This window comes from Callorhinus ursinus, unplaced genomic scaffold, assembly GCF_003265705.2.
Source record: "Callorhinus ursinus isolate GAN/ISIS: 27379988/994484 unplaced genomic scaffold, GSC_fseal_2.0 scaffold4, whole genome shotgun sequence".
NCBI lineage: Eukaryota > Metazoa > Chordata > Mammalia > Carnivora > Otariidae > Callorhinus > Callorhinus ursinus.
In genome coordinates this window covers 136,422,468-136,440,515 of record NW_027397066.1, presented here as the reverse complement: position 1 = coordinate 136,440,515, position 18,048 = coordinate 136,422,468, and the positions used below count along the sequence as shown (strand labels likewise).

General features: G+C 35.6%; 1 protein-coding gene across 2 annotated transcripts in view; it reads left to right on the top strand.

Annotated features, from left to right (window-relative positions):
* Window positions 1–18,048, top strand: part of FSTL5 (follistatin like 5) — a 747,693-nt gene that overhangs the window by 537,385 nt on the left and 192,260 nt on the right. For both annotated transcript variants that reach the window (XM_025873977.2, XM_025873976.2), the window contains exon 8: window positions 3,828–3,948. In XM_025873977.2, the coding sequence (XP_025729762.1) occupies window positions 3,828–3,948 (121 nt within the window). The remainder of the gene's footprint in view (window positions 1–3,827; window positions 3,949–18,048) is intronic.

Sequence of the window (18,048 nt, the reverse complement as noted above, 5' to 3'; positions counted from 1 at the left end):
GTGCTTTCACTATATTTCTAGCCTCTTTTCTTCAGACTTACTGGTGTAATTGACTTCCTTTGTTTTGGGCATTTTATCTTGACTTTCTTCTTTGTTTTTCTTTTCCTGTCCTTATTCCTACTTGAATCTGTGATTGACAAGTAAGGCAGCATAATGTAGGGGTTTAAAGCACAGCCTCCAGAGTAAGCCTACCTGTTTCCAAATCCTAGTTTTACTAATTAGGGGCCAAGAGAAACTAAGGAGATTACTTAACATCTTAGTATCCACTGCTGTAACATGAGAGGAATTTAGTAGATTCTCTTTAGTAGATTCGTAGGTTTGTTATATGGATCAAATATGTCAATATTTATGAATTACTTGAAGCAGTATCTGACATATAATAACTACTACTTAAATAAGGATTAAAATGCATTTTTTTATATTTTGCATAGATAACCTGTGGTTGATTTTCTTTCTTTTAATGCTTACAATGTTTTGTAATGCAGAAGTGTTTATTATTTAAGTGTTTACATAAGCATATTTTGGTCATTCTTTCTTTCTTGATTTCTAAATTTTTATACTAAATAAAGATTCTATTGGCCAAACTGATAATTGGTTTTATTTTAACATATATATATATATATATATACATACATACATATATATATTCCATATATAACTTATTTTCAGTAACAGCTTTATTGAAATATAATCTTCATAAAATTAACCCCTTTAAAAATTTCTAGCTCAGTGGTTCTTAGTATTTTCTGAAAATTGTGCAGCCATAATGGCTATCAAAGTTTAGAATATTTTCATCACTCCAAAAAAGACTCCATACTTATTAGCACTTATTTCCTATCAGCCTATCCCCTCAGCTCCTGGTAACCATTAATCTACTTTCTATTTCTATGGATTTGGCCATTTTGGACATTTCATATAAATAGACTCATACAATTTGTGCCTTTTTGAATTTGGTTTCTTTGATTTAGCATAAAGTTTTCAACATTCATTCATTCCGTAGTATATATCAGTACTTTATTCCTTTGTATTGCTGAATAATATTCTATTATATATAAACATATCACTTCGTGTTTATCCATTCATCGGTTGATAGGTATTTGAGTTGTTTTCACTTTTTGGTTAATATGGGTAATGCTACTATGAAGATTTATGTACAGTTTGTGTATAGTTTTTTTTTTTATTCTTTTGGGTATGTGCCTAGGAATCAAATTGTTAGATATATGAGACTCTGTTTAAGGAAGTTTAAGTTTAACTCTTAACTCTGTTTAAGTCTTTGAGGAGTTGCCCAAACTATTATTCCAAGTAGGTATTCCATTTAATATTCTCATCAGCAATGTTTGAAGGTTCCAATTTTCCCACAACCTCTTCAACAATTGTTACTGTCTTTTTTATTTTAGCCATCCTAGTAGGTGTAAAGTGGTATTTCATAATGGTTTTGATTTGCCTTTTCCTAATGACTAATGATGCTGATTATCCTTATATGTGCCTATTGTCCACATGTAATTCTTTTTTGACGGATATCTATTCAAATTCTTTGGTCATTGTTTAATTGGATTATTTGTTCTTTTATTGTTCAATTGTAATAGTTATATATGTGTGTGTGTGTGTGTATATATATATATATATATATTCTGGATACAATCCCTTATACGGTAAATGATTTGTAAATATTTGCTCCCATTCTGTTGGAGATCTTTTCACTTTCTTGACAATATCCTTTGGGAAGCACAGGTTTTTAATTTTGATGAAATAGAATTTATCTATTTTTCTTTAGTTTCCTATATTTAGTTACTGAAATCTTTGCTCAGTTTAGTGATGAGCTAATTATTGAACAGATATTTAATTAAATGTGTTGAATCAATAAGTCTTTTAGACTTGGCCAAGGTGCTCTATTTCTGTTTTGTGTTATGCACTCAATGCTCCCATAGGCAGTTACAAGTCTGCCTTAGTCTTCACTTTCTGTCTGTGCAGGACCTCAAAGCCAATCAGAGATGAGAGATTGGGGATTCTTTTCCTAATTCTAAAATGTAAAAAAAAAAAAAAACATACACCTCTTTTGGGCATGAACACAGTCTTTCACATTTTTATGGCCTTCTAGATTCCCAGAAATATGCAGATCTTTTCATATACCCCTATTGACATCCCATTTCTGCTTTGCCTTTTAAGTTTTTGTTTATTGGTTGTTTTGGTTTGGTTTGGTGCACCTATTGGTATCTCCAATCAGTATCTCCATCATAAGAAGCTGTAATGTTAAACTATCATGGTTGTTTCTTTTCAATAAAGGCCTTAGGGATAGAACTATTTATACAGACTGAGCTCAAAGACTTGCTCAAATAAAAAGAAATCACAAAAATGGAAGTTTTCAGTGGGCTGCTAGATAGGTCAAATGGTGACAGTTCTCCTGGGATGGGACCTCGGAGGAGCCCCAAGCCTTTTCTTTCTCCTCTAGTGTGGCTAAGATGATGGTTTTCACAGCGGGCAGAATTACAAAGCTGATGGTCCAAGGCGTCCATGTAGCTGTGGAGAGAGGGATGCCCCAAATCTCTTTGTTCTTACTGAGATTCAACTATTTTTTGGAGTAAATGCTCTGTAGATTGGTGAAAGCCCTTTTTATCTATTTCCAGAGTTCTGAAAAGTTGATTCTGACAATTGCTGCAGTGTATTCATGGCCTTTATGGAAGAGAAGTTTTTCTATGTAGTCTTTGCTATTCCAGAGGTGCTTCCTGGTTTGACTTTGACAAACAGTGTGAGATTTTTTTCTTTCTTTTTTCCAAAATGGTCACACATTCATCTCCATAGATTTCAAATAGTATGGTAAATTTGTTCTAATATATTGATTGTTTCTGGGGTTTAAAAATCATATTCTACCAATTTGGCTATAAACTTTATCTCTGACACCATACTGCTTTCATCATTTTTTTCTGGATAAATATATAATTAAAGGATATAAAAATTAATAGGCAATGATTAGTGTAAAGAATATAATTAAGAGCTATTTATTTTAGCTACAAATAAGAAAAAAGTCATTTTACAGCTTTATTAATTAAAAAGGTATAGCCATCCCCTCTTATCCTCAGGAGTTATGTTCCAAGACCCCAAGGGGATGCCTAAAACTGTGTATAGTATCAAACCCTACATATATTCTATGTTTATTCCTCTACATACATACCTATGATAGAGTTTAATTTATAAATCAGGCATAGTAAGAGGTTAACAACAATAATAATAAAATAGAAAAATTATAACAATATACTGTAATAAAAGCTATGTGAATGTGGTCTCTCTCAAGATACCTTATTGTACTGTAATCATGCTACTTCTTGTAATGATGTGAGATGATAAAATACCTCCATGATGAGATGAAGCAAGGTGAACGATGCAGACATTATGATTTAGTGTGAAGCTACTACTGACTTCCTGATGATACATCAGAAGGTTAATCATCTATTTCCAGACTGAGGTTGACTATGGCTAACTGAAACTGAGCAAAACAGAACCATGGATAAGGGGAAACTGCTGTAACTGAAATTAGAAAAAAATATGTGGAAATTGAGTTACTTTATATATAAGGTCATATAATGTAAATACTAAAATAGCTGTATGTATGAGTGAAATTATACTTTTTTAAATAAAACACATCTTGAGACTATGGTAATTATAGGTCTTCCAACTCTATCAAGACTAACAATGATCATTCTGATAATTTAAAAACAATTTTTTAGTCTATGTACTTTGCTCCTGAATACACTTTTTTAAAAAAGTGAATTGTTAAAATACATTTTAAATACAAAGATCTCATTTTATTTCATTTTATTTTATTTCTATAGGACTTTGGAGATGATGGGTCCTTGTATATTACTAAGGTTACCACAACCCACATGGGTAATTACACCTGTTATGCAGATGGCTATGAACAAGTCTTTCAGACTCACATCTTCCAAGTAAATGGTAAGAAACATGGTGTTGATATCATTGCTTTATGCTTCACTATATATTCAAAGAATATCACAGTTGATTAGGAAGGCAAGACTTCATTTTTTTTAGTTTGGCAAGGCCTCAATTTTTGTTTCGTTTTGTTTTGAGACTCTGTTAATGTAAAACCTTTTTCAATTTTAAAAAACAGGTGGTTGAGTGAATAAATGCTATAAATTTTACCACTTTTCTCATCGTGAAATAGTACAGTGTAACTCATTCTCATTGGAAAATTAAAGCATAAGAAATTTAAATTACTTTTTGAAATTTAAATATCAATAAGTAGACAACCATATGAATTTTAGAAACTAAAAAAAAATAAGCATCTTGAAATTTTAATCAGATTGTCTGGTTGATCTTATTAATGATATAAAAAACTGCTGTTTACAGCAAATGTTATACTCTAAATCATTAATTTAATGGCTGTGAACATTGGCCATGTAGGCTGATATTCTTTTTTTCTTAAGATTTTCATTTATTTATTCATTTGAGAGAGAGAGAGAGAGAGAGCGCATGTGGTTGGGGGGGTAGGCAGAGGGGGAGGGAGAAACTGACTCTTGGGTGAGAAGGGAGCTGGACTCGGGCTCAATCCCAGGACCTGGGACCTGAGCTAAAAGCAGAGGCTTAACCGACTGAGCCACCCAGGCGTCCCTGATATTATTCTTTTAATCAGAGGGCTTTTTCCTTTTTCTGATTTAATTCAAATTGTAGCTATTTAGTTCAATTGATGATATAAGATCGTATGTATGATACATTAATTCACACTGATTCACTTCCATATTGATATATATACATATATATATACACATATATGTATTACTTTATGATTTACTAAAAAGAAGCAGAAACTTACTTGGCTTGCCATAGGAACAGCAGATGGCTAGTGTAGTTTGTATGAATTAAGAAGGGAGTGACAGATAAGAGCTTGGTGAGGTAGCCCGGGGTCAGATCACATGGATCCCTGGGGACCTAATTAAATATTTGGATTCCCATTCTAAGTGTAATGTGGGAAGCCATCAAAGTACTTAGTGTATAAAGTGGCATATTCTGATTTGTTTTAAAATGACTGGAAGCATTGAGATCTGTTAAAAAAATATTTTAATAGTCTAGGGAAGAGATAATGGTAGCTTAAAATATAGTGTTAATGATGAGGAGGTAAAGAGTGGTTAAATTTAGAATATTTATTGAAAGTAGATCTGATGATATTACTGAGGAATGGCATTCAAATATAAGAGAGAATTTTTTAAAAATAAACCCAAGAAATTTAAAGCATTTAGATATATCCTTGTGACATTAACTGAATATAGAAGAAGCACATTTGGAGACTGAGTGAGATTAATATATATATATATATTTTTTTTTTGGACAAGTTGACTTCAATATAATTTCTAGATGGAAATCAAGTATGCAATTTAGTATGTAAGTCTAGAGATCAGAGGAGAATGACAGCCTAAAGTTATATATTTAGGTAATATCAATGTGCATAAACTATTTTAAAGCCATACATTTGAGCTTGATGAGGTCACCTTAGGAATGAGTATAAATATTCATATTGAGGATTGAGCCTTGGAGCTGAGGTTAACAAGTGGAGAAAAGAAGACTTAGAATGAGCACCTTGTGATGGAAAGTGTGTCCTGAGAAATCAATTAAAAAATGTTGAAAAAAGTTTGAAAAGATTGGAGAGCTTATGGTCTGACTGTTAGAGGCACACAACAGAAGCAGATCTAGGCCTTGGTTTCTAATGCAAACCCAGTTGTAACTAGACATGAGTCAAGGTTTGGAAGGGAACTTTCAAGGAAGCCAGTGAAGAGAGCAGACAAGTTACAAAGGAGGTGATGCATGCTACTCCCAGTGGTCTCAGATGTTTGGATTTGGACTTTGGATACAGCAATTTTACCTGAGGATACACAATCTTGAGAGGACAGAACAAGTTTGTATTGGGGGGATGGATGTTCTCTACCTAGCTGCAGCATCCTGGGAAAATGGTTGTTGTTGCGAATCTGGTTCTTACCTCCCTCTTTGTTGTGATTGTTTACAGACTAATGGCCTCTTTGACAAGACTAATGCTCTGAGCTATTTGTTTGTTTTTTTGAGAGATTCTCCACTTTTGTTTTGTCTAACAATTAGTTCTATCTTTTATATTCACTCCCAGTTCTAGTTCTCTCAGTCTAAGGACCAGCTAGTTGAGTTCTTAGTAGTTTGTAGAGCAGTGCATGGTTCATGTTCTAGCAGGATCAAAATCACATGAAAAATTTATTAAAAATGTAGAACTCTGGACTCCACCAGCACTTTCTGGAAATTGATTTGAAATCTGTATTTTGGCAAACTTCCTAGGTAATTGTGATGCTTGGTAAAGCATGAGAACCATTCCAAATAACTGTTCTTTAGGAGTTTCTTCTCCCCATTCATGTCTGAAGCAGGCTTCTTACATAACTTACTCATTTGCATGCTTCGGCTGGGAAGCCCAGTAAGAAGGCTTTGAGCCAAACTGTAGGCTTTTGCAAGATGTGCCTTAAACAGCCCTGGAGAAATGTAGCTTCCCTATTTCATCCCCTCCTTGTGAATGAACTGCTTCCTCTTTGATCTCAAGGTTTTTCTGAAGATGGAATGTGGGAATAAAGGAACCATGAAGTCTCAGCAACAAAGCCACGGCCATTGGTCTTAACATTATGAATTAATTTAGAGGACTTCAATATTAGCATTGACTGCCGCTGAGATCTAACGCTTTCCCTCTTCTAGAAACAGAGATCCCTGAACCTGGGAGTAAAACCCTTCTCTTTCTATTACCTCCTACTATGTTTAATCTGCCTCAAAATCCTTCGTTAAATGTTCTTAAGGCATGGGGTTTGCAAAGAGGGAAAATGATAATATTGCTGAGCATTGGTTGAGATTGAACAGAGAGGAACTGCAGTAGCTTGAGAGTGATGTTTAGTTAAAGGGGGGGAATTTATAAAAATCGCAGATATGATACTCTTTTATGCTGATGTGAATAATCTGGTAAAGAGGAAATGCAGATCATTTAAGAGAAAAAAGGGAAAATTGCAGTAGTCAAGTTTTTAAAAAATTGATGTAATTAGTACACACATGGGAGGATTGGTCTTTGGAAGATGAATAGTTAATCTGTTGAAATAGGGAGCAAGACAGACTGTTTGGGAACAGATGCTCAGGGTGGGAGCATGAGGAAATAATCCTCTTTGCATTGCTTGGATTTCTTCAGTGTAGTCAGGAATACCAACTATTGAAAGTGAGGAGTTTGTAAGAGCTTGTTTGAGCAGAGGAAGAGATATAAAATAATTATCTTGCAGAGCAGGAGGGTGATAGAAATAGCAGCTGGTAGTTGGTATGTCAGGCAGATCTCTGGGTGTCCTTGAGGTGATATATAGTAGTATGTTTTCCTTCATTTGTGGTTGGCTGTGCATTTGCAATCATAGAAAGAAGGGAATTGGGTTTAACCAGCATTTTATTTTGTCAGGTGAGTAAGTGGGAGAGAGACAGGCATGAGGAAAATAAACAAGTTTACAAAAGAATGATTATAATGATGGACCACAGAAGAAGTGGTAAGGTAAGGAAAGGGGTAGGTAAGGAAAGCAGTGAGACCATGAGAAATGTGAAATGAAGTAAAACACTGATTGGTGTTTCCAAGTTGATCAAGTACCACTGGAATGGGGTACTAGAGAGAGCAAAATGCAGTACCTTCACTCAAAGCATTTTCTTAAGGTGTCTGGCAAATTTCTCTTTATCAGAAACACTTTTAGTTAGGTCAAGTTTATACAAAGGAATGTATGAACCACTAAGGTTTGATAGGTGTTCAGGAAACCAGCTGTTCTAAATCTAACTTGCCAGTTCTAGTCTTAGCTGAAAAGGAGAAATGAAGTGAAGAATAACATTAATTCATCAACATCAACCACAGTAGATCAAAACCTTTTTCTACTGCATTTTTATCAAGGAGTGAAGATAATAAGTGCATTTCCAGGATCATCTTTAATATTTAAAGATGAAAAGCCAGAAAGCTAAATAGAAAATGTATTATATGTGTATCAGTCAGAGATTACCTTTGGGCACGATAACAGAGACCCCAAACAACAGGGGCTTAAAGAAGATACTGCTGTGTTTTTCTTATGCATAAAAGAAGCCCAGATGAGGTGCTTCAGAAGGCAGCTCCATCATGTTATCATTATCCTTTGCTTCCCTTGCTGTGGTTAGAACATGGTTTCCATTCTCCATGTCATCCTATGTTTTCCAAATGGCAGTGGAAATTCCAATCATCATGTTCCTATTTCAACAAAAGGAAGAAAGAGGAAGGAAAAATAATGCCTGTCACTGAGAGAGCCCTCTTGAAATAACTTTAATGGAAGTACCAACAGAAACATCCATTGACCCTCTCTAAATGCAAAGATTAAAGTATATTTCTTTGGCCTTGTTATTTTGCCATCCACAATTAAGGGTTCATTTATTTACAAGGAGGAATAAATATTGGGTAGGTAAGTGATCATCTTTGTCACAAAAATGTCTGATGTATCAAAACATTTTGCAAAACAGTAGTAGAACGATGACACTTTATACTTAGAAATGGTAGGATTAACTGTAAAACAACAGCTGAACAAGTGTGATTTGCTAAACAAGGGATTTCTCCTTTTTTTGGTGTTTTCCTTTCCTTTGGCTTTATGGTGTTTCATATTTGGCATAATAACTTTAAGTGTAATTTTGTGTATAAATAAGTAGAATAAACTTGAGATCACTCAGAATATTGTTATAGGCCAATAACAGAAGAATAGTTGGGAATGAGCTGTGACACTGGAAAAATACAATGAAAATACAAGAAAATGCAAATCAGATTAGCCAAATGGCACATTTATAGACCGAATAAATCTCTAAACTGGTTTGACTCATTTTCTACTGTTCATCCACCTTTCATAAAAGGTTAAAAAGGCCTCTAGAAAATTAAGTTTTCTTAGAAAACTTAGCATATTTATCTGAACAATTTTTCAATTGTAATAAAAATAAAATACATCATCGATTACCATAAAAATCTCTGAAAATACCACAAGTTATTGGCATTTGTGAAAGTGTTTTTGAAGTGCAAAGTCTATTTAAATATCCCAGGGTGCAAGCCAAATAAGTCTATCAATAGCCCTGTTTCTTTTCAAACAATGCAAAATTAAATTATTGAAATATGAGAGTGCTTCTGTGTCCTTGTCAGAAGAAACATTATGTATAAATCAAAGGAGCTTGACTCTGCCAGTGGAATTCATTTCATGCTTTTCCTTTTCGTTTTACATAAAGCAAATCGTCTTTAGATCTTCAGCTTATGATACAGAATGTTTGAAATTTTAAAAGTCATTCAGTGTTTACACTACCCTCTGGGCAGAGAGCTTGTCCATATTCACAATAGACCCATAATGTATGCTGTAACTTCTCTCTCGTTCATATTGTTTAAGACCTCACACATAATATGAAGTGGATTGCTTTTTTTCTGCTCATGTCAGAAATGTGTGCACAAAATTGCTGGTTTTATAGGATGTCTATATAGAACACCCCAATTTTTTCTCCTTCAAAGTTTGAAAACATCAAAAAAAAAAAAAGGCACTAGAGCCAGATGTATACGTACGGAAGCATCATCACCTTCTTTACTGACAAAGCTGCTTGGAGAAAGTGGCTTAGGTCTGGGCAACAATGCCCGCTTTGCCTTGCATCATAGACTGGAACTTCCTTCTCCAGGCACAGGCAGTCTTCCCTGCCAAGCTTTCTGTATAGCCAAAGTGCAGATGGGAATAAAACCTTGCTGCAAGCAGGAAGATCCAGAAAGCAGGTAGTGAGAGGCCTACCTCCGCCTTCTCACTCCTCCTCTCTTGATGAGTAGGGAAGAGATGAAAGAAAGAAAAGCCTGGAAGGTTACTCTGGCTCAGAGATTCTCTGTGGTTCTTGAGCAAACAGCAGCAGCAACTTGTTTTTAAGGCAAATCCTCAGGGTGCACCCACAACTACTGAATCGGAAGCTCTGTGAATGAGGTAGAGTGATCCGTATCTTAACAAACTCACCTCATGATTTTGACCAAGTTTAGGAATCACTGCTCTAGAAATGTCATGACCTAGAGACCTGAGAAGTGGGAGTATGTGGTCCTTCCTCATACACTTGAGCTTTATTCTCTTAATTTTGACTTGAACCTAAGCCCATAGTGATCTTGGGAAGTGGCTGTCTCTCAGGGGGTGGGATCAGCCAAGCATCAAATCGGTCATCCCTCTCACGAGCTCCGGCAGCAGATGGTGTTGGTGTTGATGTCTTGCCCAAAAGCCCACCTGGGCCTCCTCAACTGTGTGGACGTCCCCTGACGGCTTGATGCTAGAGGAACCTGTCCCAAACCACTCTTCTAAGAATTTTATTTGACACAGGAAGATTTATCAGCTGGACTCAAGATAGCCTAGATGTGCCAGGGATTTAACGTCTCACAGGGACAGTCCTTAACCAGTGAGGGCCGCAAGTCAAAAAGCAAGAATCACTGTTTCCCACTCAGAGGGAAGATTCTATATGACTCTTTTCTTTCTTTTCTTTTTCTTTCTTTCTCTTCCTTCTTTCCTTCCTTCCTTCCTCTCTTCTTTCTTCTTTCTTTCTTTCTTTCTTTTTCTTTTTCTTTCTTTCTTCCTTCCTTCCTCTCTTTCTTCCTTCCTTCCTCTCTTTCTTTTTCTTTTTCTTTCTTTCTTTCTTTCTTTCTTTCTTTCTTTCTTTCTTTCTTTCTTTCTTTCTTTCTTTCTTTCTTTCTTTCTTTCTTTCTTTCTTTTCTTTCTTCTTTCATTCATTGTTATTTTTCTTTCCTCCATCTTACCTTCCTGGTATCTAACTTGTGCTTCCTGGGATCACATCCCAAATCAACAACATGAACTTAAGTTCTTTTCTCAGAGCTGCTTTTGGGGACACTCACATTTAGGAATGTCCTTACCTTAATAATAATTGTTGCCCTTTGGTAGCTCCCCCTGCAAGCTACTGGTAGGCACCATATGTTTGCTTCCAGAAGGCTTTGAAATATTGCTGAACATTATATTAATTCATAAACTCCAGAGTCTGAAAATTTTGTCTCTATTATTCCCCATGCTAAATTATGTCCAGTTACATTGTTCAATAGAGCTCTTCAGAGCTTCTGCAATTATGTTAAATCTTGACATCAAGACACTACAATTATGTAATAATAGCAAGAGCATATAGATGCTCAAACTTTAATATATAATCTAATTATTAAATGCCCACAGAGAAATAAAACTTCAAAGATTAAAGTTTCAAAGAAATTAGTCCCAAGTAATTAATATACAAAATTAAAGTATTCTGCCCTTGCAACATAAAATCTAAGGAAAGTCCAAATGTTTTAATTACAAGTAAATTTCAAGAATCAGAATCTTCCTCGACTTCTTATTTTGTTCCCTTTTGGTGAGAGAGGTCCTTGAAAAGTTTATGGCTTTGGTATAACTTCAACATCTTTATCTTGGGCTGATTCTCATTAGACTTAAGTGTACCATCTTGCTATTTGTTTTCAAATGGTCACATCTATTCTTTATTATTTCCTTCTATTTTGCCTTTTGTTGGATTGCATAACTTTCAGAATTCTATTTTATTTTCAGGATTGGCTTGTTAGCTATATTTTTTAAAATGTAGTTTAATTTTTTAAAATGTAGCTATAAGCTATATTTACAATATGCAACTTTAACTTATTACCATGTATCTTCAAATAATATTTTATTACTTCACATTTAAAATAAGAATCTTAAAACAGAAATTTTAGATCTCTCCCTTTCCATCCTCTGTGATAATACTGTCAAATATTTTATTTCTATGTATGTTACAAACTCTACAATACGTTGTCTTATTTCCACTTTTAATAAGTAAATATCCTGGGGCCCCTGGGTGGCTCAGTTGGTTAAGTGTCTGACTCTTGATTACAGCTCAGATCATGATCTCAGGGTTGTAGGTTCAAGTCCTGAGTGGGGCTCCGCACTCCGCAGGAGTCTGCTTGAGATTCTCCCACTCTTCTTCCCCTCCCCCCTACTCACACGCACACACTCTCTCTCTCTCTAAAGTAATAAATAAATCTTTAAAAAAATAAGTAAATATCCTACAAAGATATCATTTTTAAAAAACAAGAGACAAAACTTTTACCATTTCTGATCCTCCTCATTCATTTATGTATATCCAAATTCTGCATTTTTCCTTTAGCCTAATAAACATCTTTTAACAATTTTCTCAGCCTTTGTGTAACGGTATTTTTTCCCCTTCATTTAAAGACAGTTCTGCTGAGAAATTTCTAAATTTCTTGAAATTTAGGTAAGCAGTTTCTTTTTTTCTGTTTTTCTTTCAACATTTTACAGATGTTGTTGTATTATCTTCTGGCTTGTAGGCTTGTATGGTTTATAAAAGAGAAGTCAGTTATATTTCTTGTCTTTTTTTTTTTTAATTTTCCTCTGGATGCTTTTTAAGGTTTTCATTTTTCACTGGGTTGCAGCAATTTAATTATTAATATGCTTTGGTTCTGTTTTCTTTATTTGTATTTATCCTATAGGGATTATTCAACTTCTTGGACTTTGGGATATTCAGTTTTCAACAAATTTGGAAAAAAAAATTGGCCATTGTTTTTAAGTAGATTTCTGCTTTCTATCTCCATTAGGAATTCAATTACAGATATGCATGACTCCTTGACATTTTTCCATAGGCCACTAAAATCTGTTTTATTTGTTTTCTTCTTCATGCTTTGTTCTCACTATACTTCAATTTAGATAGTTTCTTTTGCTCTGACTTCAAAGTCACAAATCTGTTTTTCTGCATGTGTAATTTGCCATTAAGCTCAACCAAAATATTTTTAAAGATATATTTCAAGTATTGTATTTTTCAATTTTAGAAGTTTCAGTTGGTTTTTATAATCTCCATTTTCTCCTTAATTGTGTTCATTTCCCCTTAAATATTTGAACCTATCTATACCAGGTATTTTGAAGGTTCATTTCATGGTCTCTGAAATTTTATATCTTTCTCTATTGATCAATATTTTTCTTGCATATGAGTCACATTTTTCTTCTCACATCTGTTTTCTGTTGTTTGCTTGTTTGTTTTTGTTTTAGATGATGGAAATTGGTGAGAGAGATTTGTGGGATTCCTTTTAGAAGTGTTGCTTTGGCATTAATTTAACTGCATATCTGTTAGATGTTTTTTGAGGCTTTCTTTTTAACTCAATTTGGATATTTCTAGAGTAACCTTTAAACTAGGGTTCGCTTCACTATTTTCCTAAGATGTAGTGTTTCTAGGGTCTCTATGAGGTGTTTAATGAAGTTCCTTTAATCTGTTTTTTTCTATTAGGTCTCTTTAGTTGGGAGTCTGATTAATCTAACTCATATGTCACCTATCCTTGAGTAAGGTACAAGATACTCCAAGTAAGTATCTTGGAGCTTTGAAATTTATAGCTCCCTAGTAGTAGTTCTTTCTATAGTCATTGAACTTTGCCTGACTTTGTGGAGTTTCATCCTATAGCTTGAGCCAAAGCCCCAACAGTCACCTTATTCAGAGTCCTGTAGCTTTCTATCTCTACATATTTCTGTCCTTTCTGGTACTCTCCCTACAATTTCCAGGTCTCAAGATTTCTTAAATTCTAATCTCTTTTATTTCAGCAAGACCCCTCAACTCCTCTGCTTCGCATCAATGTAAACTAAATATCTCTAGGCAGAAAGTGGAGGCAATTATAAGCACAACCCATTTTTTTTTTCTTTTCCTTCGGGGATCATGATCTTTTGCTGATGGTTTTGCAACACTTGATAATGGTTGTTTCATATTGGTCCTTTTTTTATCTTTAAAAAATTTTTAAGGTTATGTTAATCACCATACATCACATCATTAGTTTTTGACGTAGTGTTCCATGAGTCATTGTTTGTGCACAACACTCAGTGCTCCATGCAGAACGTGCCATCTTTAATACCCATCACCAGGCTAACCCATCCCCCCACCCCCCTCCCCTCAGAACCCTCAGTTTGTTTTTCAGAGTCCATTGTCTCTCATGGTTCGTCTCCCCCTCCGATTTCCCTCTCTTCATTCTTCCCCTCCTGCTACCTCCTTCTTCTTCTTTTTTTTTCCTTAACATATATTGCATTATTTGTTTCAGAGGTACAGATCTGTGATTCAACAGTCTTGCACAATTCACAGTGCTCACCATAGCACATACCTTCCCCAATGTCTATCACCCAGCCACCCTATCCCTCCCAACCCTCACCACTCCAGCAACCCTCAGTTTGTTCCCTGAGATTAAGAATTCCTCATATTAGTGAGGTCATATGATACATGTCTTTCTCCGATTGACTTATTTCACTCAGCATAACACCCTCCAGTTCCATCCACGTCGTTGCAAATGGCAAGATCTCATTCCTTTTGATGGCTGCATAATATCCCATTGTGTATATATACCACATCTCATTATCCATTCATCTGTCAATGGACATCTTGGCTCTTTCCACAGTTTGACTATTGTGGACATTGCTGCTATAAACATTGGGGTGCATGTACCCCTTCAGATCCCTACATTTGTATCTTTGGGGTAAATACCCAGTAGTGCAATTGCTGGGTTGTAGGGTAGCTCTATTTTCAACTTTTTGAGGAACCTCCATACTGTTTTCCAGAGTGGTTGCACCAGCTTTCATTCCCACCAACAGTGTAGGAGGGTTCCCCTTTCTCCGCATCCCCGCCAACATCTGTCATTTCCTGACTTGTTAATTTTAGCCATTCTGACCGGTGTAAGGTGGTATCTCATTGAGGTTTTGATTTGGATTTCTCTGATGCTGAGCGATGTTGAGCACTTTTTCATATGTCTGTTGGCCATTTGGATGTCTTCTTTGGAAAAATGTCTGTTCAGGTCTTCTGCCCATTTCTTGATTGGATCATTTGTTCTTTGGGTGTTGAGTGATAAGTTCTTTATAGATTTTGGATACTAGCCCTTTATCTGATATGTCATTTGCAAATATCTTCTCCCATTCTGTCGGTTGTCTTTTGGTTTTGTGTACTGTTTCTTTTGCTGTGCAAAAGCTTTTTATCTTGATGAGGTCCCAATAGTTCATTTTTGCCCTTGCTTCCCTTGCCTTTGACAATGTTTCTAGGAAGAAGTTGCTGCAGCTGAGGTCAAAGAGGTTGCTGCCTGTGTTCTTCTTCAGGATGTTGATGGACTCCTGTCTCACGTTTAGGTCTTTCAACCATTTGGAGTCTATTTTTGTGTGTGGTGTAAGGAAATGGTCCAGTTTCATTCTTCTGCATGTGGCTCTCTAATTTTCCCAACACCATTTGTTGAAGAGACTGTCTTTTTTCCATTGGAAATTTTTTCCTGCTTTGTCGAAGATTAGTTGACCCTAGAGTTGAGGGTCCATTTCTGGGCTCTCTATTCTGTTCCATTGATTGATGTGTCTGTTTTTGTGCCAGTACCATACTGTCTTGATGATGACAGCTTTATAATAGAGCTGGAAGTCCGGAATTGTGATGCTGCTAGCTTTGCTATTCTTTTTCAACATTCCTCTGGCTATTCGGGGTCTTTTCTGGTTCCATACAAATTTTAGGATTATTTGTTCCATTTCTTTGAAAAAAGTGGATGGTATTTTGATGGGGATTGCATTGAATGTGTAGATTCATATTGGTTCTATTTATCTATGGCAAAGGTTTATCTGCTATACATATTCTATCATGACTTTATATCTCATAGGAACCACTTTTTTTTTCTTTCTCCAAATTTTTATTTAAATTGCAGTTAGTTAACATACAGTGTAATATTAGCTTCAGGTATAGAATTCAGTGATTCCTCACTTACATACAACAGCCAGTGCATCTCATAACAAGTACCCTCCTTAATCCCCATCACCTATTTAATCCATTCCCCCCACCTCCCCTCTGGTGACCATCAGTTTTTTCTCTATTGTTAAGAGTCTGTTTTATGCTTTGTCTCTCTCTTTTTTTTCCTCCTATGCTCATTTGTTTTGTTTCTTAAACTCCACATATGAGTGAAATCATATGGTGTTTGTCTTTCTCTGAATGAACTATTTCGCTTAGCATAATATACTCTAGCTCCATCCATGTCATTGCAAATGGCAAGATTTCATTCTTTTTGATGGCTGAGTAATATTCCATATATATATATATATATATATATATATATATATATATATACACACACACACCACTTCTTCATCCATCATCAGTCGATGGACATTTGGACTCTTTCCATAATATGTATCTTGTTGATAATGTTGCTATAAACATTGGGGTGCCTGTGCCCCTTCAAATCTGTATTTTTGTATCATTTCAGTAAATACTAAGTAGTACAATTGCTGGGTCGTAGGGTATTTCTACTTTTAATTTTTTGAGGAACCGCCATACTGTTTTCCAGAGTGGCTGCAGCAATTTGCATTCCTACCAACAGGGTAAGAGGGTTCACAGGAACCATTCTTCAAAAAACTGAGAGGTTTTGTTAGTTAAAGGCAAGTTTTCTTATGACCCTTATTTGTAAAGCTTCTGAAAGTTAGTAGACATGGCTGATGTTGACAGCATCAACACTGTATGAAATAAATTTAGAAATTTCGAGTAATGCTTGTTTTGTTCTCAAAGTCCAGTACTTAATTCCGCCAAAAGTAGAGCAGGTACTCAGTAGTATATGAAGGGAGGAGAATGAACAACAATAATAACAACAAAAGGTTTTGTGTTGGCTGTGGTGAAATATGAGTCTTTCTATATAAATTTCTCAAGGCTAAAGAAATTATGCTTACTTGATCATAACTACCCCAAAATAGGTTAATTCTGTGATTATGTGTGAAGAAGAGACTATTTGTTATCTACCAAATAATTTTCTACAGTTTTCTTCAGTGCTAGAGACCCGGTTTATGCCAGTTTCATAGCTACCCACCTAAAACTACCTTTCCCAGATCTCTTTGAGGCTCAGTATTGTCCCTTGACAAGGTTTTTGCCAATGGAGTGTGATAATAACTAATTTATTTAATGTCTGGAATTTATTTATTTATTTATCTATTTATTTATGATTTTATTTATTTGAGAGAGAGAGAGCACAAGCCGGGGGAGCGGCAGGCAGAGGGAGAAGCAGGCTCTCCGCTGAGCAAGGAGTCTGATGTGGGACTCGATCCCAGGACCCTGGGATCATGACCTAAACCGAAGGCGGATGCTTAACCAACTGAGCCACCCAGGTGTCCCTAATGTCTGGATTTTAACATAAAAGGGAAGATATGTACTTTGCCTTCTCTTTTGCTCTGTTTCTCCTTATTGGAATATGGATCTGATAGTGGTAGCTGTGGAGATATTTTCAATTTAGAGAAAGGAAGTTATGTTTTAAAGTTAGCAGAAGAAAAGAAGAATGTTCCTGGGTGTGGAAGGCTTAATAATGTCTTCACAAAAGATATTCATATCTTAATCCCTGGTTTGTGAATGTTACCTTATATGGCTTTTGAGGAGATTTACAGATGTGATTAAGGTGTGATTAACTTAAGGAGCTTGAGTTGGAGATTATTATCCAGGTGGGTTCTAAATATAAGCGTCCTCACACAAATGAGGCAAGAAAATCAAAGAAGGAAATAGGACATATAATAACAGAAGGAAGAGGTTGGAGTGGTTTGATAAAGGGGTCATAGTCCAAGGAATGCAGGTGGTTTCAAGAAGCCAGAAATAAGTGTATTGTGTAAGACTATTGAATCACAGACCTGTACCTCTGAAACAAATAATATATTATATGTTCAAAAAAAAAAAGAGGGCACCTGAGTGGCTCAGATGTTTGAGCGTCTGCCTTCGGCTCAGGTCATGATCCCAGGGTCCTGGGATCGAGTCCCACATCAGGCTCCCTGCTCCTGGGGAGCCTGCTTCTCCCTCTGCCTCTCTCTCTCTGTCTCTCATGAATAAATAAATAAAATCTTAAAAAAAAAAAGGAAGAAGATAGCAGTAAGGGAAAAAAATGGGGAAAAATCGGAGGGGGAGATGAACCATGAGAGACTATGGACTCCGAGAAACAAACTGAGGGTTCTAGAGGGGAGGGGGTGGGGGGATGGGTTAGCCTGGTGATGGGTATTAAAGAGGGCA